This window comes from Plodia interpunctella, chromosome 4, assembly GCF_027563975.2.
Source record: "Plodia interpunctella isolate USDA-ARS_2022_Savannah chromosome 4, ilPloInte3.2, whole genome shotgun sequence".
In the NCBI taxonomy this organism is placed as follows: Eukaryota; Metazoa; Arthropoda; class Insecta; order Lepidoptera; family Pyralidae; genus Plodia; species Plodia interpunctella.
The window spans coordinates 7,592,087-7,617,146 of record NC_071297.1 but is presented as its reverse complement, the minus strand read 5'-3'; the positions used below and the strand labels follow the sequence as shown (position 1 = coordinate 7,617,146).

General features: G+C 33.1%; 2 protein-coding genes across 4 annotated transcripts; one reads left to right on the top strand and one right to left on the bottom strand.

Moving 5' to 3' along the window:
• The first annotated feature begins 294 nt into the window (after positions 1-294).
• On the top strand, positions 295-17,180 carry LOC128669311 (mucin-3B-like). Of its 2 annotated transcripts, none has more exons than XM_053744060.1 (4): positions 295-545; positions 12,846-15,984; positions 16,070-16,120; positions 16,610-17,180. In XM_053744060.1, the coding sequence occupies exons 1-4, from the start codon at positions 531-533 to the stop codon at positions 16,642-16,644; spliced, it is 3,240 nt and encodes a 1,079-aa protein (XP_053600035.1). In that variant the 5' UTR covers positions 295-530; the 3' UTR covers positions 16,645-17,180. The 2 variants fall into 2 exon arrangements, with proteins under 2 accessions (XP_053600035.1, XP_053600034.1); XM_053744059.1 differs by having other exon boundaries at positions 16,070-16,155.
• LOC128669312 (monocarboxylate transporter 9-like) lies at positions 16,651-24,705 on the bottom strand. Of its 2 annotated transcripts, none has more exons than XM_053744064.2 (6): positions 24,636-24,705; positions 19,680-19,950; positions 19,207-19,548; positions 18,529-19,122; positions 18,056-18,247; positions 16,651-17,519 (listed from the first exon to the last, which is right to left on the bottom strand). In XM_053744064.2, exons 2-6 carry the CDS (start codon positions 19,831-19,833, stop codon positions 17,371-17,373), a joined length of 1,431 nt encoding a protein of 476 aa, XP_053600039.1. In that variant the 5' UTR covers positions 19,834-19,950; positions 24,636-24,705; the 3' UTR covers positions 16,651-17,370. The 2 variants fall into 2 exon arrangements, with proteins under 2 accessions (XP_053600039.1, XP_053600038.1); XM_053744063.2 differs by lacking the exon at positions 24,636-24,705 and adding an exon at positions 21,948-22,462.
• Positions 24,706-25,060: the final 355 nt, after the last annotated feature.

The window sequence follows — 25,060 nt, the reverse complement described above, 5'->3', positions numbered from 1 at the left end:
ATATAAATTTTAGTTATTTCGCAGACCTTGTTTTTAACTTTCAATGCTATGATTCCATAAACATATGAAGACTGTACATACAATTTTAGCTATAGGTATATTCGTTTATTATCTAAAAACAAATTAATATCGAAGTTATAATTGAATATAAATTGCTGTGCTTGCAGAAACGGACCCAACCCTGCGTAAAGTGAGGGTTAAAATTCCACTAGGTGATCGAAATGGGTCAGCAGGTATACTCGCGCCGACCCCCGCCCCTGTCTGCACCGCGCCGCGCTCATTCGCTTTTTGCCCACCTTTCGACGCGCGCGCAGCCTCCACCACACAATTGTTCAAGCACGCGCATTTCTCTCACGTGGGAACCGAACTTTTTCGTGCTTTACCAACTATTCATCAGCCTCAATCGAAGCGTACGCACGTAATGCCAGTATACTACCAGTGCTTGTGTTATCAGTGCGGCCGGTGATATGATGTGAAAGTTGAGTGATGATCTATAGCGATTGGGATCTTCGTATCAGATAAGCGGAGACATGGCCGTCACGCCGGTGAGTGATACTCCATTACATCAACTACGAGCTTTTGTAATCTGGGGTTACAGAACACGCGGCAGATTATTAAAAGCCCACAAAAATTTCTTAGATTGATATTGTTCAAATAATCATGCACGTAAAGAATAATTCCAAGTCAGCAACGCCAGTTACACTCCTAGTATTGCAGGCATAGGTATAGGTCTACGGTGACCGCTTTCCATCAGGTAGTCTGCATGCATACCATGAAAGAAAAAAATAACATTAAAGGCTACTCGGTAATATCGATTTCCGAAAGGAAGAAATAGAATATTTGAACTAATAAGGGTTTTTGGTAGTGTCACCCTAAAGTGTAATTAAATCTTAATCTTTTTGACTGAAATCGTTAAAATAAAGACGTTTCCATGTTTATGAAGAAGCTAAAGTCAAGTCGATATCAATTAAGTCAGTTTTGGAAAGAATTCCAATGATTGGGTAGATTTTCTTTATCTTGATACAGATTTTATGGCGGTTTATATATATCCCAATTTAGATTGAGAAGATATCAATCTGTTTATTAGAATTTAACGACATAAGTGCCTAGGAGTTCATTGAGAATGAAATTAATATATCAAGTTACAAATTAGATATTTCATTTCACAGAGCACACAAAATAAATACAGGTAAAATAAAAATAATTATTGAGATAATAAAACGTTGGCTTAATGTTTTTATGTTGTGCAAGAAAATCGTTAAGTACTTACATAGGTATTTTCCTTTAAAAAAATCTTCAATATAATATTTCTTAAAACTTTTGAAATCATCTAACAAAAAATATATTTCAAATTAATTCTAATTTGACAATTCGGACAATTTCAACAAATAAATCATACAATATTCTGACCGTACCTTCTCCAGGCCCTAGCCATAAATCATCCAATACTAATTCTGTGATTGCTTCATGTATCGAGAGTTAGTAGAGAGACGGGGGAGTTTGTGGGAGTTCCAATGTGATCCAAGATGGAACTTGTAATCATAGACTATTACCATGGAATTGTTCAGATATAATGAATAAATCAAAGCAAAGACCGTGTGGTCGAATAATACAAATTTGAATACAACTTATCCCACGCATTTATAACGTATACGAGTGGGTATTTTTTATTGACGAGTACTATTTTCAGTGAAGGAAAATAAGGTTATATCACTTTGTATTCAAACAAAAATCAATGAAAATAATACCATAATGAATTGTCTTCGAGTCAGTTATAGTCAATTTTCTGCGCACGCGTTAACATATCACACTCCCTGATAACATTAGTCCTTTTTAGGTAGTCGTATAAAAAATACATAATATGATCAAAATAAGTAATTTTGAGTATATAAAACCATTTTACAATATCACCGTGTAAAAGACATCAACGATTTTTTTCGTTAAATGAAGTCACAAAAATAAGTGTGTTTTAATTTCAATATCTTACATACAACTTTACATACAAATTTTTAAACAACCTAACTATGTCTTAGCTCAGTTGACAAAAGCTGTGATATAGATGCGTCACTAAAATATATTTATGTTAAAAAAGCTTAGTCATCGCCGCGTATCACTAACGAGGCACTTCCTACTGCAAACAGAAAAGCTTTTTTCATTAAAGGAAAGTAGTGATAACCGCAGCTTTATCTCTAAGCTAAGCCAACTTTACGGATGTCTATTTAATGGATTTTATGTATCATCCTCAAAAGTGTAATATTAAGGTGACATTTACTCTATACCTTACTTAATAGCTCTATACGCACTATACTTTGTATATTATGTTTGGGCATTAGGTTTTTATTTATTTAGACACAATATATCGTAATAATTAAAGTTTCTGTTGCTATAACATTCACATGTTACAATGAAAAGACATGTTTTAAATAAAACATCTTCCTATCTTACGTAAGTTTGCACGTTTCACAAAATCTGTCGAAAATCTCAAATTTTCTCAGAGACGTGAGGTAGGATGATGGTCTCATTTTTGACACTAAAGGGCATGAAACGGGAGAAATTTGAGAAAGAACTTGTTTGTTTTTAAAACGACGCCTCGGCCATTGCTCAATGGACGTAGAGACACGGCACATTTACAATGACACGACACTTTCCTGGATAAAGTGCTTAAAGATGAAAAAATACATGTTTTTTATGAAGTTTATCTTTCACAACTGCGGGTATAATAACGGTAACAGGTATGAAGTTGACGATTTAATGTAATTAATAAATTGTACAAAAACATAGCAGAAATGATTCATATTAGATACATTGTTATTAAAATTAGAAATTGTAGAATAGATGATTTAACGCAATGCATTGAAGACAAGTGGAAAAAAGACATGGTATTTATATTGGTAGACAGTATTTAATTTTTTATCAAGTACAGTCACGTTATACATAAAATGTTGTAGAGTATTACCAGAAATTAAAAAAACTTAAAGATGTGATTATTCCAATGTTGTCACCTGACTTTACTTTGAAGTTTCTTATTTTCAATAGACAGACATAATGCATTTATAAAATTCAACATACAAAATCTTGGCAGTGAACCAGTATAACTAATGTTTCAGAATCAATTTGAACTTACCTGTGTAGGTAACACATGCCGAGTTGACACGCTAAGAAGAAGAATAACTTACCTACATAAACATATTTGTTACCTACATCGTTTCAAATTGATCGGGTGCAAAAGGTCAGGTATAAGAATATTAATCTATCTTATTTGTCAAAGGAATGTACACTATAATGAAAATCTAATAAATAGGAGGTGGCCCCTTCATCAGATTGAGAGATAAAATTATTGTGTAATTAAAATAACAAATGCGTTGGTCTACGTGAATTGACATAATGAATTGACATAGTGATTGAACAAACATGATAAAACATTTAATAACATAATTAAGCGGACAGATCTTTAAATTATTTAATTTATAAATTGCTTGGGTGTCTAATTTTTCACGTTATTGTGTAATATTTTTGTCATAGGTAACTATGAGTTTTAAACACTCAATATACCTACCGTTAATGCAAAAAGTTGTACATGGAAAGGTATTTAATGAAAACCTATAAGGAAATAATATGTACATATTGAAAAATTATAAAACAATAGTTTTAAACACGATAATAATAAAACCTATACTTTCATCCATGTCTAGGAATGTGTATAAAGTGCTAGTCAAGCAGTAGTTACATAACCTTTAAAGGTCAAATACCTATCGATCATAGCCAATTTGAACTTCTGCAATTAATGATTGCGCAAGACTGCAATTAATAAGTTATGGCAATTTTATAATAACTGTTACGTGTTAAATGTGATTGAAATATGTTGATTGTTATTAAACGTACAGCTCGTAGATAGTCTATGGTACAGTCAACATAAATCTCTTCTCGATATATTTAAGTTAAAGAACTCACGTATCATTTTTGAAAGTATAATATTCGACTATTCGGTTATAATGTACAAGTAAGAACTTTTAAAAGAGGTCGAACAAGGAGTTAGTAGTAAATTCCTTGAAAATGCGCTTGAAAGAGTATATCTATAGCAAAAAGTTTTTAGATTCATTTCAAATAAATTCATTGTTCCAGACTGGACTTACTTTCTTTGTTATTAAAAATTGATGAAAATTGGTACACAAATATCCATGTTCAGGTATATCATATGACATAGATGCTTTCTATCAGATATTCTCATAGGAACCATATAAAAATATTATTTTCACGAAAATCGTATTTACGTAACTGACTGTACACATTGCGTGCAGTCTCGTCCGCATATCCGATGTATTGTCCATTGAGTTTACAGTTTTAACGCCAGTTGAGATCGCAAGTGAATTTGCTTTCGATTTCTATGCATACTGAGTAAATGTCTATAATTTGGTCAGTGTATATACTCACAGGTATACTACCTATTGTAGTTGTGGTATTGTTTCAATGGCCGTGTTTGAAGGAGGGACAATAGTATGCTAAACGGGATTTTACTTTCTTCCCAATCAAAGCATGTTTTACATACTCAGATAAGAATCTTTAAATTTAAATATTTATAGCCAAATGAAGTGGCTATTTCTTGTTCTAATATCCACTTATTATAATTGAAGTTTTAAATTTAGATTAAGTTTAGTTTAAAAAATGAAAAAAACATACATTATTTTGTATAAAATAAATATATTAAAAGAAATTCGAAGAGTAAAATTTAGATATATCCATAAGTAAAATCCAATTATTAAGCCAAAATACCCCCTGCTAAATCAGTTAATGTGACTATTATTAAATGGCAGACATTTCTGAGAGCCTTTATGACCGTATACAATAGCAATTGAACAAAAAATTGTGAACATACCCAAAATCAAGAAATTGTATAGGAAATTGAACGGACAAGTCTAATAACTTTTTTATTAATAGTTTGAGTGCGTTTGACCTTAATCTAGACTGATGGAAAGCAGGTCTAAGGTGTTCAAAAAAGCTCAAAAATGCCTATTCACTCTTGCTTTGAAGATTCCAAAATTTTAGGATTCGGGAAATATCGAAGCGGGGAGAGAATTTCACACTTTAGCATATCAATGTCATCTTAAATATTTGTAATAAAACTTCGCCACCACTGACAAATGGAGTGAAGAAACAATCTGCCTGCACTTGAACCTCTCGGATCATTGTTCTGGTGAGAATTGCCCGTGAAAGCGCGATTCCCACCCATCGTAGTAAGCGATATACATAGCAGGTTCATTTCAAAAATCTTATTCACACATACAGTCTTTGTGTTATGTGGTGTGGATGATATGTTGTTTATTGCTGTTTACATTTCTAATTATACACTTTTACTTCTTACATAGCGCTTTTGTCGCCTAAAGATGATAAGAATATCTACAAAATTATTTGCATGGTACTTATACCATTCAAATAATTTTGAAGGTATCTTACGTAATAAGTACGTGAGGAGTATGGACTACTGGTTAGTATCACCAGCCTAGCTCCTTCAGGAAGTGGAGCAGCGCCGATAATGTACGGCAGGTTTCCCTCATGGTCCCAGGGCTTTCCAGAAATTCTTATTCCTGTTGACGCAACGCAATGACACTCCGGAGGCCTGTATGATTCACATGACACTACTTAGCTTACTTCTTATGTCAAAAATTAACGGATATGTTAAATTAAGCATTTTCCCACACATCTATGATTAATGTAGAGTGTTACCCGTCTCATTTCACTAATATCATCGGGAAATTGCGTAAGCTTTTTGTTGACGCTTTCTTGGTAATGAATATTACTGTTTTATTTATCTGTGGTACATTATAGTGGACCTTTCACCCTGGGCTGGATGATAATCGCTCACTAAATCTACCGTGCACGATTCTATAATGTTCATCCATTACTTTTGTTGATAGTCAGTGTAAATGTTTATGGTGCAATGAAGTTAATACACGATTATAACTGATGCGTAATTCTCTCTTAGTATCACGGTGCGTAGTGCGTAGTGCGTGCATTTTGAATTTTCTTTGTATCTTAAAAGAAAACTAGGACTATACGTAGTTAAAACAAATACATATCCTTACGTATAAACAAAGTCCTCTATCGCGTCTGTCGTGTTTGTCTGTTCGCGACAAACTCAAAAACTACTGCACGGATTTTCATGTAGTTTTCACCCATAGATAAAGTGATTCCTGAGGAAGGTTTAGGGGTATAATTTATTATGTCATTACCCGAGCCAGCCTGGAATGCGGATAGTTTTAAATAAATTGTTAAGGGAACAAACAAAATAGTAACAAACAGTTTCTTACGATAGAACTGCCTATACAGTTCCTGATGACAATTTGATTCAAATATGTATTTGTGTAAAACAATTCACTTAAGCACATTTAAACTTCAGAAATAACGTTTATAGATTGCATAATAAAACCTGTTTATTATCAATCAATAAACACTGACATAATGTTTTGGACACATTGATTAGAGATTTCACGGTCGCGCTCGCCCACACGCATATGAAACACTCTCAATTTCTTTTTAAACTCCTCTAAGCCAATGATAACCTATAAGTTTTACTTTTGCTAGATTAGTTATTATTTACTGTAAATTATCATGTGGGAAGGAAAACGTGGAAGAGAAGTGTATAAAGACAATTTATAGATTTCCTTACATGATGAGTTTAGTAGCACTATACTACAGAATATATACCTAGTACTTCCAGTAAATATACTATAATCCAAGTTTTAATAAAACAAAAACTGTCATATTGTCGTAGTTGACTATAATTCCTACTTATAATAATTTCTACGTGTTAATTGTTTGATAAAATCTGCATATATCGTAAAAAGGAAAATAATTCTTTAATTTATAGCTCTTCATGAAGATTAGAATCCGGCTGATATTTTAATCGGTTAAACATGGACATAGATCGAAAGTAAATATTTATTAAAATATTTATTAATAAATAAAATTTAAAGAAATAAAACCCAGTCTAGCAATCAATAAAAGTCGTTGGTCCAAGCAATCAAATCAAGAGTTTATATATTGGATCACAATCAGATATCAACTATTGAGTAACATTGTAGAATCGTGTAGCTCATCATCCTAATGAAGATTTTTTTTACCTATGCTTTGGAATTTGTGTGGTAATATACTGAGAGAGAATAAATTACTCGGAAATATTACACGATTTCCGTTTCGTATGGGACGTGCTGATGATACAGAGTTTTGACAATAAAAATTAAAAATCTACTGCACATAGTTGCTACAATTACCTAAATCTAAAGCGATAGTCATCAAAATCCGTGTAGTAAATTATTGTGACTATATTATTTAATGCAATAATAGTTTTTTACAAAATCCTTTATCTAGCGTAGCATAATGTACAGATATATTTTAAATTTTTTCTTAAAAATAAAACAAATTTATAAAACTGGAGGCGCTAGTGTGCGTGTAATTTCTCAACGGTTTATGTATTTTAGTTATGTAGTTGTAGTATATCATGTTATTCAATCTGTATGTAGTTTGACGGAGACTTGAAATATAACTCTGATGAAACCCAGAGATGAATATTCATGTTGCCAGCATAACAAAATTGTAACGACTGACTACACAGTGTAATTTCCGTGAATTTCAAATAGAAAGTGTTGCCGCCCTTATACTACACGAATACGAGTAGCACTAATGAACCAACTGAGTCAACTCTACACTCATAAATATAGTATACCTACCTATATTGATGAAAAAAGTAACTACCTTTATTTAAGTAGAAAGGTGCCCCTTAGTTAATTAGTCACATGACTGTTGGTACCCTATTTTTGGTAATTGTTAATTCAAAAAGTTATGCAATTTTCTTTGGTTTTACTTAGTAAATGAGTAATTTTTTAAATTTCTTTAATATTATGAATGGAAATACTATTAAAAAGGTTTGCTAAAATTTTGCAGTTGTCAATTCTTCTTTCTTGTTCAAACTTATCCTGACTTGACCAATATGGTTTTAGCTCACATATGACCTCGGATTAGTCTGGTATTGTTCAAAGATTGATAGATGTGACATCACACGAGATGTTCGTAACTGCTGTCTCGTCACGACAATGCTTTCACTGTTCTTTCCCACCCTATTCGGTGATCATTTCGACTAGATCTGCCATTGTTGACGTTCTGTCTTGGAAGTTGACAAAAGGATAATGATGTCTTAATAAGTATACTATTTGTTTTAGTAATTGCTGCTTTAGGACCATCTGTCACAAGTTAAGAAAGTACTTAAATTTTCTGGTTATGTAATTCGCTTACGAAATGGCGTTCGTTTAGTATGATGAAAATAATCTATTTCACTTCGATATTCAAATAAGAGCAAAATCTAATCAAAACCCAAACAAATTATCATAATCACATTGACAATCACAACAAGGACTAACAATAACAATTAACGCCCCGACCCGTCTTAACGACATTTCTTGTGGAGGATGGGTTACGATCATGACCCACTGTGCTAAGTGTTTCTCGTAGTCTCAACGCAGAATATTTCAAAGCACGAAGGAACTCGAGATACATTACCGAAATCATCGAACTAGTAAACATGGTATCCTCGAATAAAAATAAAATAAGCATTCTATGGAGGGCCAAAGACAAGAAAATCAGCAAATGTAAATCAGTAGCAGATGGAATTCGCATTGACAGCAATAATAAAGCGCCCGGAAGCAACATTCACGCAATACTTAGTGGACTGCATTGGTAACAGAGAAATCAGAGCAACTTAATTGTATGGCCATTCATAGAATACGTTATCGACAATTTCATGGTTTTAAATCAAGTTAAGAGGTATACTTAAATTATTATCAGCTGTTTCCAGTCTACGAATTTTATTCAGCATCGCAAGTTGTAACAGGTACTACTTAAAACGAAGTTAAAGAAGACTTCATGTTGGTTGAAATATCACCTTGTGTCTTCACTTTTGATTGCTTTGTGATGTACTTAAAATATTTAGTTATATTGTTCTCTGTGAATTAACACCAAGATCATAAAAAAGTGTAAAGAAACAGTAGGTACTTTTTATTGTACTGATTGATAGATAAGACCTTTTATTGACCTTTCCACGAAAATAGCACTTTTTTCTCTGTATTAATACGTCTTGTAATTTTCTTAGTAATTTGTTTCGACAAAGCAATATAGTAAATGCAAAATCGTACAATGCACCCAAAGAAAGTGAACCGCAAACATAACAATATGAGCATTGAGGCGAGCCCTATGAAGACCATGACCAAAGGTCACGAAGAGCGTCGGCCTTGCGGTTCGCACGCTGCCAGCAACTTTTACTTAATTGCTCGACAAAACGCAAGGCTTTCTTGTGACATAAGCGGGAACCAAAAAGTGAAAACTGGGTGAGATGATGTTAGATACTTCCGATTTGTTAGGTTGCGGCTAAGTGATAGTATAGCTAATATAGGTTCTTATCTAAAACTGGTTAATAATAGATAAGTTTACCATCACCTTTTGCTCTCCCCTCGCTTGTGAAATAAACGGCATCCTAAAAGTGAAAACCAGGTGCGACGATGATCTAGGCCTTACTTCCAATTTGTTAGGTTGCGGCTAAGTGATAGCATAGTTAATAGGTACGTACCAATTTAAAATTGGGTATGTAATAATAGGTTGGCTTGTCATAATTTTTTGCTCTCCAATCGTTTGTGAAATAAGCGGGATCCAAAAAGTGAGAAGTTTATTCATCGGTGTAACAAAACGGTGTAACCACGAAGCTGCTCGGGTTATGTTGCGGTTGTGGCTAAGTAATAACACAGATAAAACTAGGTAATTGTAGTTAAGCCTGTCATCGTTTTTTCCTCTTCCCATTCTTGTAAAATATGCGAGTTTCAAAAGTTACAATTGGGTGATATAGACCTATCGTTATCTCATTACAATGCATCAAAAAATTAAATTCATATGTACAAGTATTACCCGATGGCGCTACTGCCATCAGGTTTGCCATTGCCAACGAGGGAACTCTTTACTCAATGTTTATTATACATATTGTCACGTTAAATGCAACAAGACCTATCTGACGACAATTTAAATGCTTCTGGCAAAAATGACACGTTTGTGAAAAAACAGTTCACTTTAAGTTTTTTCTAGGATATAACTAGACTGTAAACGTGATTAGGATTTTGTATTGTAACTACTGTGGTCAATTTTAAGATAATAGCTACGTTTCTTATACAGATCTATTTCAATCTAAAAATAAGAAATTCTCATAAATAAGTAGGTACATCCATTTTTTTGCTTTGTTAGTTCATATTAACATAAAGTTCGATTTGGGTGAGCTACATGAATTATAAAGTAGCCAGTTGAACTGTTTGTTCACTCTACGGGTAGATTACATTTCTAATTTTCTCTTAAAATTATGTCTTCATATACAAAAGCTTACTCAATCACGACTAAGTATCTATTGATGGAGTGATTATCCAACAAGACAAAAAGATCGAGTTTTGGCAACAATCGATAACAAACAATACGTATGCTTTCCTTGATGGAGACGTCATTCGTGTCGTGACTCCAATCTCGATGTCCAAGTCGTGAGGCAACACAAAAGCCACAATGTCTCTTCATTACTTATGTACCACTTTTTTGTCGTTTTGTTAGTTTTTGCTACTAAAAAAAAATAAACCATATTTCATTCATGTTTCATATCCCATTGATATCTTAAAACTTGGTGTGATTTAAAAAAAAAGTATTGCGAGAAATTTACATGAGCAGGCTGTGTTCGCTCCAAGATCAGTACTTGTTTGATACATTTGTAAAGGTCTTGACAGTCTTGTGCAGTTACTACTTAGCGAAACAGGTTTTTAAATACGTAAAATGACGCGTATAATTTTATATATATTTTTTTCTTTCACTTTAAGCTAGACATAATAATGTTTAACTAAACAAAGCTTATTACTAAAAAAAATCATATGAAAATAATATGAACATAATTTGGTACATGAACCATGTTTATACCTGACAAACGTGTGCAAAATTCCCTAAGTTGCTGGATCAGCCAGCGCTCGGTGCACTCCTGCTGTTTAAATCCTCCCAATCAGTAGTTTCATTTTCTAGCTGTCAAAAGTAACATAACCCTGTGACATGAGCATGTAAAATTTTATGTTATCGTCGAGAGAAAGTGTTTAAAATTCGATAATACAACAATTTATACGTGAATTTACATGGGCACGTCACTCTTGTGGATGTTTGGCACATGTGTATATATGTACAGAAGCACGCCTTGTCGTAAATATTAATGAGAATTTCGCGTAATTGCATTCTCTCTTAGACACCTGTTTTCATATTGAACTATTACTATTGTCTGTCTAAGACTGAGCTATTCAAAAGTGATACATATTACAACGTTAACAAAAAATAGAATTGATTGTAAATAACTTAGCTTTTAGCTACATCTGAGCTACACTTACATCGTACACTTTTTGAATTTGTAACTTTTTTCTTGAAATCAATTTTAGTATTTAATTATAGGAATAATTAATATTGAATAGGAAGGAGTTAGAATGATATTTAAGTAGGTCAATTTATCTTCTTCTTCTTCTTCATAGTTGTATTCCTCATGACTGAGGGTCGTGGTTATTACGTGAAATGAAACACACACAACAACTTTCTTGGCATTATTAATGGAGTGGTTTGCCATTGCCTTCTCCATTTCACACACAAGTTAATAAGAATCAACCAGTGTGCGGGTCACGATATTTTTCTTACATAAGCAAAATTAAAAATAGATGAGGAGTATGTACCTACTTTGAGACAAATCAAGTTTGATTAGCAATAAGCCACTATACATACTTAAGTCACATAACGGTATTTATATTCTTCAAATTGTTGACGCACAGTAATTTCACTTTCTTGCACGTATTTATTCAAATGATACGACGATTGTACGATGGGCGCGTACTTACTAGAATTTTGAAACTCGGGCATGTACGAGAACTGAATTTTATGTACTTTGTAAAGCGCAGCCAAATCATGTACCTACGCGTTCGTGCTCCTACTTTCAATACTTGAGATCACTCGAATCGAATCAGGTCTTGTTTAAATTATGTAACAAGCGACTAAAATACATAATTAAAAATAACAATGTACTGATTTCGTACATGAGTAATAAGAATAATAATAAGTAAATAAGTAAGCAAATAGATGTTCACTTTGATAAATATTTTTTTAATAAGGAAGGTTTTTTGATTTAAATATTTATGTCTCATTGTCTTTCTTCAGTTCAACTATTTTCCCCGTCCTTCTTCAGCGTCACACATACATAGTTATAATAATCCTGTTAGTCGGTAAGATTCTTCACTATTAGTAAATGAAGAGAAGTAAATAAAGTAGGACATAGATAATTCTAAAAGCAGCATAATTCGATCGCAGCCATCATTATGAGAAAAGAGAAAAGTGCAAAGAATGGGAGCTCGTGGGAAGCCGCCACAATATTTCTCCGATATGTCACACCACGTATTTCACTATAATTTCTAAGTAATTACTCAATTTGTTTTTTGCATATGCGGAATGCACAACCAGTTGGAATTTAAAGCAATATAATATTTATGTCAGTTTATCATCTAAGAGTTATAAACAAATGACATTTCATAGTTAATTGCGCTGTTTAGTTTTGAAAGATTTAAAAGAATTGTTTTATTATTTTACTAAGTATTTCGGAGTTGTGGATATCCTATTACTAAATGTTGATGAGATTATAGGGCCAACAGAGTCTTCAGCTTTTACCAAGTGGTTTTAAATATGTCTTGGATCTTTATTATTATTAAGTGGATCTTTATATGTATACTCTATTTCTAATTAAATATTAAATTTCTTTCCAGATAATCCCATTGCTTCTATTCGTCGTGGTCATCAAATGTAATGCTGATGGCACTGGACACAAGCCTGGGAACGGCGCGTCACAATTCGGAGATCTCCTCAAGCCGCCGCCACCTCCGCCTCGCTCTCCAATACAACCGGTGCCATTCCATGGCGGAGGAAGAGTGCAGAGGCAAAACTTGGACAGTGGATACCATTACCCACCCCCTCCACCACCTCCTACCTCAGACTTTAAATTCCCAGCGCCATTTTACAAACAATACAATTTCAACTTCGTACCACCACCCCAGCCTTTTACAACCACCCCTTCACCATCGTTATTTCAAAAAGTCTCGGGTTGGTTGTTTTCCACACAGCTACCACCTAACCAAGACACAAATTCACTCGTTACCAATCATGTAGCACCTATCAAAAAAGATTGCAATCCTTGCAATCTTGTGCCATGGATACCAGTGATTAGATACAATGTAGGAGCTAAAAATATATATCAAAGTCCTAATCCAACATATGGACCTCCTAGTCCAACCGCATACCCTAATACACTGAATTTACCTATATTGAGCACTCAGAAAACTCCACAATTATTACCTGCAGTCCCACATGCAGTGTATGGTCCACCGGCGCCGTTCCAGAGTACTTCTTTACATGGTTTTGCAAGTTCAACATATGGACCACCTAGTCCTACACACACTATTTCAGTTTCATCACATATTTCTAATTCTCCTCATTCGTCAACAAGTAATTCGTATTCCTCACCATCTTCATCATTTGGTTTACCGAGTAGTACATATGGTGTACCCAGTAGTTCATATGGCGTACTTAGCAGTTCATATGGTACACCTGGTAATTCATATGAGGTACCTAGTAGTACATATGGGGTACCTAGTAGCACATATGGAGTACCTAGTAGCTCATATGGGGTGCCTAGTAGCTCTTACGGAGTACCTAGTAGCTCGTATAGCGTACCTAGTAGTTCATACGGAATACCAAGTTCATCCTTTAGTATTATTCCATCTAAGGAAATATCTTCATTTAGCAACACAAATTCATTTAAATCTCAACCCAGTTCAACATATAGACCTCCAACCGATATGTACTCACTCGCTCATTCCACAACTCCTTCTTATATATCTTCTACTTATGCATCAGTTACAGCGCATTATGAACCAAATCAGTTACAAAGTTCAGAACCAGTTACTGAGCTACAACTTCCAGATGTATCTCCACCCGTTATATTCAAAAATTCATATGGAGAACCCATATCCAATCCTAATTCATTAAATATACCATCTGCTACAGCCGCAGAATCGACAAAAATAAAAACGGAGGTTTTGCCAAATGACAATACAAGATATCCTATACCGAATACAACATTCTCACTTGCCAATCCTGCTCCATTCACACTGAATCGAGGAAGAAATATTCATACTCTACAGCCTGTTGCTTTACCCAATTTGAGTGTATCTCCTTTACCTCCTATTTTTAATGCACGTCCATTCAGGCCGCCGTCTAAATTTGAACCAAAACTAGTTCAGGGAATTAATTCCATGCAGCACACATCAAATGTTGATATATCACCGAGTATTCCTGTTGCGGAGTTTACTCATTCCATTGATTATCCCGCGACTATAATCCAATCGCCTGTAATTGATTTAGAAATTTTAAGGAATCAGAACCGTACGAAAGCTTATAGAAATTTTCCTAATGGATTTATTGTTGACGATGTCAGAGACATTTCATCGCAAGCTTCTGATGACCATGTATCGAAAACAAAATCAATATCAGATGCAAGTTTTGAAAGTACAGGAATTGACGATGGAAATGACCTATATGATAGAGGTGTACCTACTGATTTAAAACCAATAAGTGTACCATCGAATCATAGACCTACTTTTGCAGATTTAAGAGGTGTAAAAGATGAAGACGTTGATAAATATCGCACTGAAAACAATCTGCAAAACATTGATTCACCTCTTTTGTATCTTAAACCAAGGGCACCTCATAAGGATCATGGTAACTTTGCATATGTGCTATCAACACCTAGCAATAATAACGATTACGAGATCTATGATGACATACAGACAACACCAGCATCGTCTATACTCACCAGCGATTGGGAAAATAATAAAGCCCATTTTGCTCAAAGTTCATCTCCTCAAGAATACGCTGATAAACCCAAAATAGTACAAATTATAGTTCCATATACAACAAATAAAGAACTTGGTCAACTTGATTTAAATTTGGGCCAGGAAAGTCAGGACTGGAGCTTGAGAGATGACGATGAATATCAAGCTAGAAAAATACCAACAAATACAGAAAGCCCTTATACAAGTACTGTTACAGATAGTTACAGTACTACTGAAGAAACAACTTCGACAGCCACAGAAAGTTATGATTCAGATCGTCTTAATACGGCAGATATTTTAAATGATCTATATGACGTAAAGGAACCTCCCTTTGATATAATTAAGTTGCAACATACGATCGACGAATGGACTGCGCAAGAATATTCTAAGCGGCATAAAATACCACAGAAATCTCGTAACGTAGAAAAATATGCTAAACAAATCCCAGATGACTTCTTTACCACGACTGTTCCTACAAATTATGTCTCATCTACTATTGATTATAACTATGAATTTTATGATCATGAAGGCTCTAGCAGTATACAGCATACAGTTACAGAAGACAAAAATAATTCATCTCTTAAATCTTGGAAACAATACAATACAATTGAAAGGCCTAAATCGAAACACAATAGTGGTAAAAATAAAGACGAAGATGAGATACATAAACTACATATTTACACAGCAGCCTCTACTTTTAGAAGTACTACCACGACACCAGCTCCATGGGGTAAAATTCAAACTTCAATATCACCATTGACAAAAGAAAAGGTTTATGTTGTCACTTCAAAGCCATGGCAAGATTCCCGAAACTTAACAAAAGAATGGTTTGATCCAGAGTCTTTCGAATTTAAAAAGATACGTGGAGACAACGAGGCATCAACATCAGATAATTTCCCTTTTAAATCCCCGAGATTTTATAATCGTCCATCTACAGGATTCACATCTGCTGACAAAACTGAATCTATGAAATCAGATTCTTCATATAGTTTCTCAAAAAGCTGGTATGAAAGCAGTAAGTTTTCTACTTTCTGAAGAATTTATAAGATATTTATTACGTTGAAAAACTATTTAATCATAATTATTATTTGATTTTACAGTAAATGACCTGGAGAATCGCGAACAACGCAGCAATACAGCCCTGCCTGAAGGTCTCCAACAGACACATTTTTCTAATGAGGACGAGGTTCTAATGATTTACAACACTAATTTTCTTTTAGTCTAACTATTGCTCATCCAATGCCAATTCCGGCGTTATGCACCGTTTGGCTCTGTTGCACAGTAACTTAAATAAGCTCAATGAAACATTTTAATTATCTGTTATTGGGGACGATGAACTTAATTCTATAAAATTTTAACCCAAAATGCACTTGTTTTATAATCTATCTCGCACCATATTTTAATACCAGTAAATTTTATAAAAGAGAATACCCACAATTTCATGCTATGTGTATTGTGTTTGTTTGTGCCACATAATACTACAAGAATTTGTAAAACGTATTTAGATTTGTTTTGTTGCAGTAACGCCTCCTTTTACATAGAAAATAAACAAAGTAGTAGCTGAACTTTATTTATTTTTCATGTAAAAGTTGTTTTGATGTTGTTTTACGAATACTTAATACATTTTTATTAATTTTCAGGATATAACAGATACCACGACTGTAGGTCATCATGAAGACAATTAAATATGTGATACATTTATTCATCACTCAAGTGTTTAATTGTGAAATATATCTATGAGGTGAAATTAAAAAAAAAAAAAACTGTGAGAATAAACTCTAAAGTAGTGAGAGTAAGTGAAAGACACAACAAAAGTGATTAACTCATGGTGACTCAATGTTTGAACAATGAAATAACATGTTACAAAATATTTACTTAATGTGTGAATAGATTTAAGAATTTTATTCGAGCAAATTAAGAAGAATACCAATATATTAGTGGTAGTGTTCTTTTTAATTTGATCAACTATATTTTGATGAAAATGTACCTACCTATTTATGTTAAAACTGTTTTTCTAAATCTTAGTAAACGTCAAGAGATTGTAATAACAAAATATCATGATAACCAAAGTTTCTTAGAATGTCTTTACGATGTCATATGCAAGCAAGAATTATCTCTTCCATTATTTTATAGCCAAATGTTTGTTGTTCTTGATACAAAGTAAACAAACGTAATGTAAATACTCTCATGTAAATAAATGCAACGAAGTGATATGTCCTTTTTGTTTACGGCCTTCATAAATAATAAAATATCAGCATTTCTAACAAATTTTATATAGCTATCTGATGACTTATATTAATAACAATTAAATTTAACATTCACTTATGAAGCCACTCAGACTAAAAATCGTTCTTTCTTGGTTTGAGAGGATTGTTCCACTCCAATGGTGTATCATGGGCTATTATTTTGTTTCCTGGTTCTCTGTAATAGGTTTTTGCTTCAGCCTGAAGTAAATAAATTCACAGCACCACAGAATGATCGTAATCACTGTCACTAAATTCAATACCACTATAGGTATTTGATACGAGCCGGATAGTTCTCTAATTTTGCCTGAAATGTATAATTATTTTATTAGGCACAGTAAAAACATGCTGGTGACTGATTAAAGTGATATACTATGTGCCACGATAAAAGTCTTGCGGCTATAATATGTTGCTGTCAAAAGATCTTAACGAATTGCCACGTTGTTGTGGTCAGCGACTGTAGCGCCATGTCTGGGTGACCTCAACTTTTATAACCTAAAATACTATGTGATAAATGATCGATTTCATGATATCATGCAACTTTTCCCAAAGATATAATATGACAATGACAAAATTGTTCCACGTAGGTTATCAAAGCTATCCTTATGGAATTACCATCTTTTTTATCAAATAATGGATTACTTGATAAATAAAAGATGGCAATTTCGTAGAAAAGCGCGAATGTCAATCGTGCATGTCATGTTATGATGATATGGGACCAGCATGGGAAGGATAAAATAAACATTCAGAAAAAAAATTATATGGCTTTTGTAAATCCCAGAAAGATCTACTATAATTATTTTTTAAAATATCTTCTATGTATAGATGAATAATAGTATTTACCTAATAGTGGACCTAATGCTATAATAGTGATTCCATTGACGAACATCTGTATGCTGTATGCAAAAGGAAGTCTGTCAATGGGAACATAACTGGGAATTATGACATTCATATACACTGTTCGCACTCCTTTGGTGATGCCCATGAGTAGGGCTACGAACATCATCCCAATGTAGGTAGTAGTGAACAGCATAACTGAAATAATTAAAACGAAATAAAATTTACCATAGTATAAGGATTCGGTAAGTAATAATTACAGTTGCAAACTGCCGACGACAAATCTAGAAACATACCTTTATTTTTAAGTATAAAATGTATTTTGCACAATAGATTTTTTTGTAATTTATGCACACCATTTGGTTAACTGTCAAAGAATTTCCTGATTAGAAGCAGAGAAAACATTCAACAGCTTCTGATTTCTTCATCGGCAGTAGGAGTAATACTGTTAGAAAAAGTTTTCACACTTATATACTTACTTGTGCGTGTAAATATAATTAATAATAAACCTATGATATACATAACTCTTGCTGGTTTATTACACCATTCTCCGATAAAAGGAGACACAAATCGGAATATCGTATCCGAAAATCCAATAACTGCCATGATTTGAGCTATGGAAAACGTTTCGAATCCCATCATGTCTTTAAGGATCATTGGAAGTAGCAAGGAGAAATTTGTTTCTACACATGAAGCTACCGAGAGACCAATCAAAATATTTACGAATATTGGATCACTGAGTAAAGTCAGATCAAAAATTTTTATGATTTTATCGAGAAAAGTCTTTTCTTTCTTAGCCTTTTCAGGTTGTGCTGTTTCTTTCTCTTTGATTTCAGATTTTGGTTCATTGAAAATATTTATTGAACTGCCCAAATTTATCTCTTGTGATTCCCACCACTTATATTTAGCTTCAGAGAGCGATGGTTCTAAGTGCTGCTTTTTGCGTACATCGGGATGTGATATAGCGTTCCTGGATTGGAGACTTGCATTGCTGTTTAATGATCTCATTGATATGCTTTTAAGAGGACTTAAATCAATTTCCACACTTTCTTCGACTTTTAATGTTGTAGATCCTGAAAAGATTTAGAAAGTAAGATAGAATTGGAGTATAGGTGGTACTCAATTATTTTGAAAATATAAGTCTATAAGATATTTACCAGTTAACTTCGAAGATTCTGTAAAACTTCCATTGACAAGTTCTATACCATTTTCTTTATTTAATGGTTCCATTTCTTCTGTTACTGGAGGATTTATTAAGTACCATTTTGCTGGTCTAAGTAAACAGGCAGCTACTAGAGAGTGTAGACAGATGGCACTTAGGATGAGTACTGCGAATCTCCAGCCGTAGGCATACATGAGGGTACTCATGAGAAGAGGCATGTATATAGCTCCTAAACCTGTCATGGACATTCCTGCTCCGACTGCTCGAGCCCTTTTCTCTTTGAAGAAAGAATTTATTGCTAATGAAAAAGATGCCATAACTGAAGCAACACCCAACGCTGAAATAAAAATATACAGTTAACTTATTAGATAAGTCAAATAATATAAGCAATTATCATAATATTAAACATTAACATTCAATTTTAATAGTTAAACCCACGGACAAGTATGGAAATAAATGTCTACTTACAACAAATAATACTATAGGAGAATATAAACAGCCAGAAATTTGATGAGGATGCTGTCATCATGAGACCGAGGCTGATAAAAATAGCTCCAAAAACTGCAACTTTTCTGTACCCATATCTCTGGAGTACGGGTCCAGTGAAAAAAGATATAAGCATGCCGATTCCATGATTGAGTGTGATAACAAGCGTGCCTTGTGTGGCAGATAAGCCTGTTTCCTCAAATGCTTCTTGAAAAATAAGACCAAATCCGCTTATAAGGGGAAGAACAACTACCTGTAACGAGATAGGGGATAAAATCAATAAAAACATAGTGGAAATGATTTTTATCGTTTTTCTTACATAGATAATATAATGCTTTTCGCAGTCACCAATTATGCGGGCTAAGGTAATATTTATTTATAAACATGAACAATGAATACATATACAGACATGAGTGAAAAACTAATGCAATGACCTTATCCAACGTCCTGTAACAATTGTGGCTGTAAATGACACACCTTATCCAAATTGTACGACATAAATGGTACACTACGTAAATGGTGCATATGCAGAGAGCCCAAAAATAGGCACGTGATGACCATTAGATTGGCCATCAACTCGTTGCTCGCTGGTTGATTAGGGCACATGTATTTGGAATTACGTCCGTCTAAAAATGTTGTCTGCTTATATATTTATTTGATAATAGACTTAGATCGGATGACGGATAAATTTAATAAAATCTAACAATAAGTAGCTTATATAAATGTTGCTTATATAGATACTTGTGGACTTTATTCATAGATTATTTTGTTATTACAGGTTATAGGCCCAGTTACAGTGTGATAATTTAATGTCTATTCTATGTAAGTACCTATACAACCAAACAATAAGCCAGACTTTAGCAGATAAACACGTTATCTGCATGACACAAATAGGTACATATTGCATGCAAAGGAAATTCCAAAACCAGCATTATAATTTATCATAACGTTTTGAACTACTTTTAATTTTTCGATTTATGCTCCCAAATTAATAAACGGAACCGTGGCCGTGTTATACTCTGGACGAAAATGAAGTTATAGTATGGCATAATTATTTAATGGTTCATGTGTTTGAGAGGGGTAGAAGTAGTTATAGCAGAGACGTTGGCAAAAAAGCATAGCAAGATATAAGGTAAATTTTCGATCTCTAGACTTTTTTCAATCATAGGCAGGCTTGTTATCATAATCTAGTATTCATTATGTCCTACTAATATCTAAGCAGCATTCGCGTATGAGGAAATTTGTTATGCAATCGCTCAAAATCCACTAGAGGGATTTTGAGGATTTGGTACTCTGTTAAATTTAAAATGGAATAGTCAGCAAATATGGTTTTTTATTTTACAAAATTAGCAAATTAGATAGCTTTACTTATAAAGAGCAAGCAAATATTACAGATGAGACTGATCATATCACTCTTCGACTATCACTATTTACAAAATAAAAGTATAAATTATTAACTCTCCCTCTGGAAATCCTGTTAGATGCTATACTTTCACTATTGGAAAGGAAATCTCTTGTATAAATTTATCGTATCACTTTGGCCACGCGCTAGTGTATTTATAAATCCACTCCTGTGGTTTGTTCCCATCTGTTATCGCACTATGATAGCACTCGCTATGTCAATGCCCTTTGCAATGCTTGAATCTGAATACATCTAGCTTATTTACATTGCACTACAAGTTAATTTACATGCAATATAATTATTCTATTCCAATGCTTCATTCATTATGTAAATTATTTAGTACACACGTTCTCTTGATAAACGTTAATTTAGTAAGTATTATAGGAATTATTCTTAATTGATATTAAGATCGTTCCCGATAGATATTAGGAGCTAGACAGCTCTAACTTGTATGCATTTGGTTATTTGGTATCTATCATAAAAGTTTTTATTGTACCTATACTTATTCTTATTATACATACAAACTTTTTTAAAATAAATGACCAGGTCTCTAAGTAAGGTACATACATACAATAAAAACATACTTACATAAAGTATTAGTTGTTGCTCTGTAAAAAAATTGGAATCGTCGTCTAGATTACCTATTTACTCCATTACACGACTTATCTTTATTGGGATCAATGGAAAAGTTTTTGCATGTAGGTATTAGATAAATGTATTATTAGGAAAACATAAAAAATCGATTCTTTAGTTAGGTGAGCATACGTAGCATTATAGTATTATAACGATTCTCTAAACAAAATCCAACTTTAGAATTTACATTTTGAACCTTGCCTTGGGCTACTTACATTGTTAAGTGCATAAGCGATCACCACGACCCATCCATACCCTCCATCTGGTGGAATTTTGTTCACTGCACTAGTCATTTTAGCATCAATTTTTGTAATTAACAATATCACATTTCCTAAATATACACTTCACAACATTTTAGCATTTGCCTTCAAGTCATTATAATAATTAATGAATGGTATTTGTTAATCACGCACACTCTTTGTTCACAGTTTGTCGTGTGTTGACCTCAGTTTTTCTCCGCGACTACACAACGATTGTTAATATTTGATACAAGCGACTAGTCACTAAGTACAGCAGCAAAGATCCAAACCTTATCGGTTTGACTTTATTAATGTCCTGTTATCAATTTTGTGTATTTGCCTTACGTGTTTGATTTACGAGAGCATCAAAGTGTTGTTTTGACGTGTTCATGGTTTATCATTAATGGAATAGGTAATCAATTGATATATGATTTCATTACAAGATTAATTGTTAAAATTTGTCAAGGCCTCACCATAGGATTAATTGTTAAAAGTTCTAAAAAATAAATAATATTGATTCTATCAATGAGTTAGTAACTCGTCGTTAATCTGATAATTGAAGTCACGCATAGCATTATGTATTATCTAAATCGATGATCAACTATTGTACAAGTAGGTATGTTTTAGTAAGTATTATAGGAATTATTCTTAATTGATATTAAGATCGTTCCCGATAGATATTAGGAGCTAGACAGCTCTAACTTGTATGCATTTGGTTATTTGGTATCTATCATAAAAGTTTTTATTGTACCTATACTTATTCTTATTATACATACAAACTTTTTTAAAATAAATGACCAGGTCTCTAAGTAAGGTACATACATACAATAAAAACATACTTACATAAAGTATTAGTTGTTGCTCTGTAAAAAAATTGGAATCGTCGTCTAGATTACCTATTTACTCCATTACACGACTTATCTTTATTGGGATCAATGGAAAAGTTTTTGCATGTAGGTATTAGATAAATGTATTATTAGGAAAACATAAAAAATCGATTCTTTAGTTAGGTGAGCATACGTAGCATTATAGTATTATAACGATTCTCTAAACAAAATCCAACTTTAGAATTTACATTTTGAACCTTGCCTTGGGCTACTTACATTGTTAAGTGCATAAGCGATCACCACGACCCATCCATACCCTCCATCTGGTGGAATTTTGTTCACTGCACTAGTCATTTTAGCATCAATTTTTGTAATTAACAATATCACATTTCCTAAATATACACTTCACAACATTTTAGCATTTGCCTTCAAGTCATTATAATAATTAATGAATGGTATTTGTTAATCACGCACACTCTTTGTTCACAGTTTGTCGTGTGTTGACCTCAGTTTTTCTCCGCGACTACACAACGATTGTTAATATTTGATACAAGCGACTAGTCACTAAGTACAGCAGCAAAGATCCAAACCTTATCGGTTTGACTTTATTAATGTCCTGTTATCAATTTTGTGTATTTGCCTTACGTGTTTGATTTACGAGAGCATCAAAGTGTTGTTTTGACGTGTTCATGGTTTATCATTAATGGAATAGGTAATCAATTGATATATGATTTCATTACAAGATTAATTGTTAAAATTTGTCAAGGCCTCACCATAGGATTAATTGTTAAAAGTTCTAAAAAATAAATAATATTGATTCTATCAATGAGTTAGTAACTCGTCGTTAATCTGATAATTGAAGTCACGCATAGCATTATGTATTATCTAAATCGATGATCAACTATTGTACAAGTAGGTATGTTTATTTAGATTAATACCATTAAGAAATTAATTAACGTAACAGAAACATGTAAATTGCGGAAGAAGAACAATACTTAATACTAATTGAGATTCAAAATCAGAAAGGGCGATCGAAATAATTTTGACGATAGTAGGAAATTAGTTTCACCTAAAGATTCGCACAAAGGGTGAGAACATTTATTGTCTCGATTAGAAGTATAAGAATTGGAAGCAGACGAATTTAGAAACTGGCAACGGAAGGTGGGATTTTATTATATAGCTTTATTGGTAAAAAAATAAAGTTTTATCCGACCTTATAGCAAAATAAACACAACGTAAAAAAGTACCCAAACTACCTCATTGTTTAAATCTATACTATCCTATGCTTTGTCCTTTAGTGCCTCCAATGGCTGCTACACACATTCGGCGAACTCAGATGGAAATAAAATTGCATCTCTGGTTTTCAATGTGAGCTTTGTATCAACTCAAGATATAACCAGCAATGTAATAAGCTACGCCACGAACGTGGCCAATAGCAATAGTATACCTGGCATGAGCAATATCACCCGCAATTACACATGCCACTAGTTATGCCGAAAGAAAATTGTAGGCGCTTTGTTACTTCTTTTTCTTTCTAACAAATATGCTACTTGAAATTTTTTACAAGTTACGAATAAATTAAAAACTCTTTAGATAGATAATAATAATAAATTAAAATTGAATACATTATATGTAGATAGGCTCATAGAGTAGATAAACATAATCACATTTTTGGCATAAATTAATTTTAAGAATATCTCAGTTATTAACACATTCACAATACTGTACACTTCACTAACTACCGCGGATCGTGACTAAACAACAAACTTTATTACAGAAAACATTAATAAAACCACGGGTTTAAAATATTATTACATTTGATTGCACTTAGACTGACCGTATTCTATGTGTGTCATGAATGAGACCCGACAACTGTCTCCTTTCGACTCAACGGACCCAGTAGGTACTTGATTAGTAGTTCCGTTCTCTGTGTACGCACTACACGACTAAATTAAATTGAATTACTCACAATTCTTTTTAACCATGTGATAAGGATAACAATGATCTACTCGTAATTATTCTTATGTTAATCGTAAAAAATGTATCGTCTCTACCTTAGAGAATGTATTTAGTTCGTTCACAATCGTAGATGAAAAGTGATTTGAAAATTCATTCATTTGGGTTTTATTTCCTAAGTAGCATATTTTATAATACAATACAAATATTCTTTATTGCCAAAAGAGAGAAATACACAAAAAAATTGTAAAATATATTTTGATATGGGTTGCTGAATGTTATTCATAATTTTCTTTTTCTTACATT

Bases quoted from the DNA above. Each gene is read 5' to 3' on its own strand.
- LOC128669311 (XM_053744059.1), top strand. The intron at 15,985-16,069 runs GTAAGTTTTCTA...TTGATTTTACAG, and splicing joins AAAAAGCTGGTATGAAAGCA to TAAATGACCTGGAGAATCGC. The intron at 16,156-16,609 runs GTTCTAATGATT...ATTAATTTTCAG, and splicing joins ATTTTTCTAATGAGGACGAG to GATATAACAGATACCACGAC.
- LOC128669312 (XM_053744063.2), bottom strand. From the start codon at position 22,025: ATGACTAGTGCAGTGAACAAAATTCCACCAGATGGAGGGTATGGATGG. The intron at 19,549-19,679 runs GTAAGTAGACAT...TTTTTATTTCAG, and splicing joins CTCCTATAGTATTATTTGTT to CGTTGGGTGTTGCTTCAGTT. The intron at 18,248-18,528 runs GTAAGTATATAA...TAATTATTTCAG, and splicing joins AATTATATTTACACGCACAA to TTATGCTGTTCACTACTACC.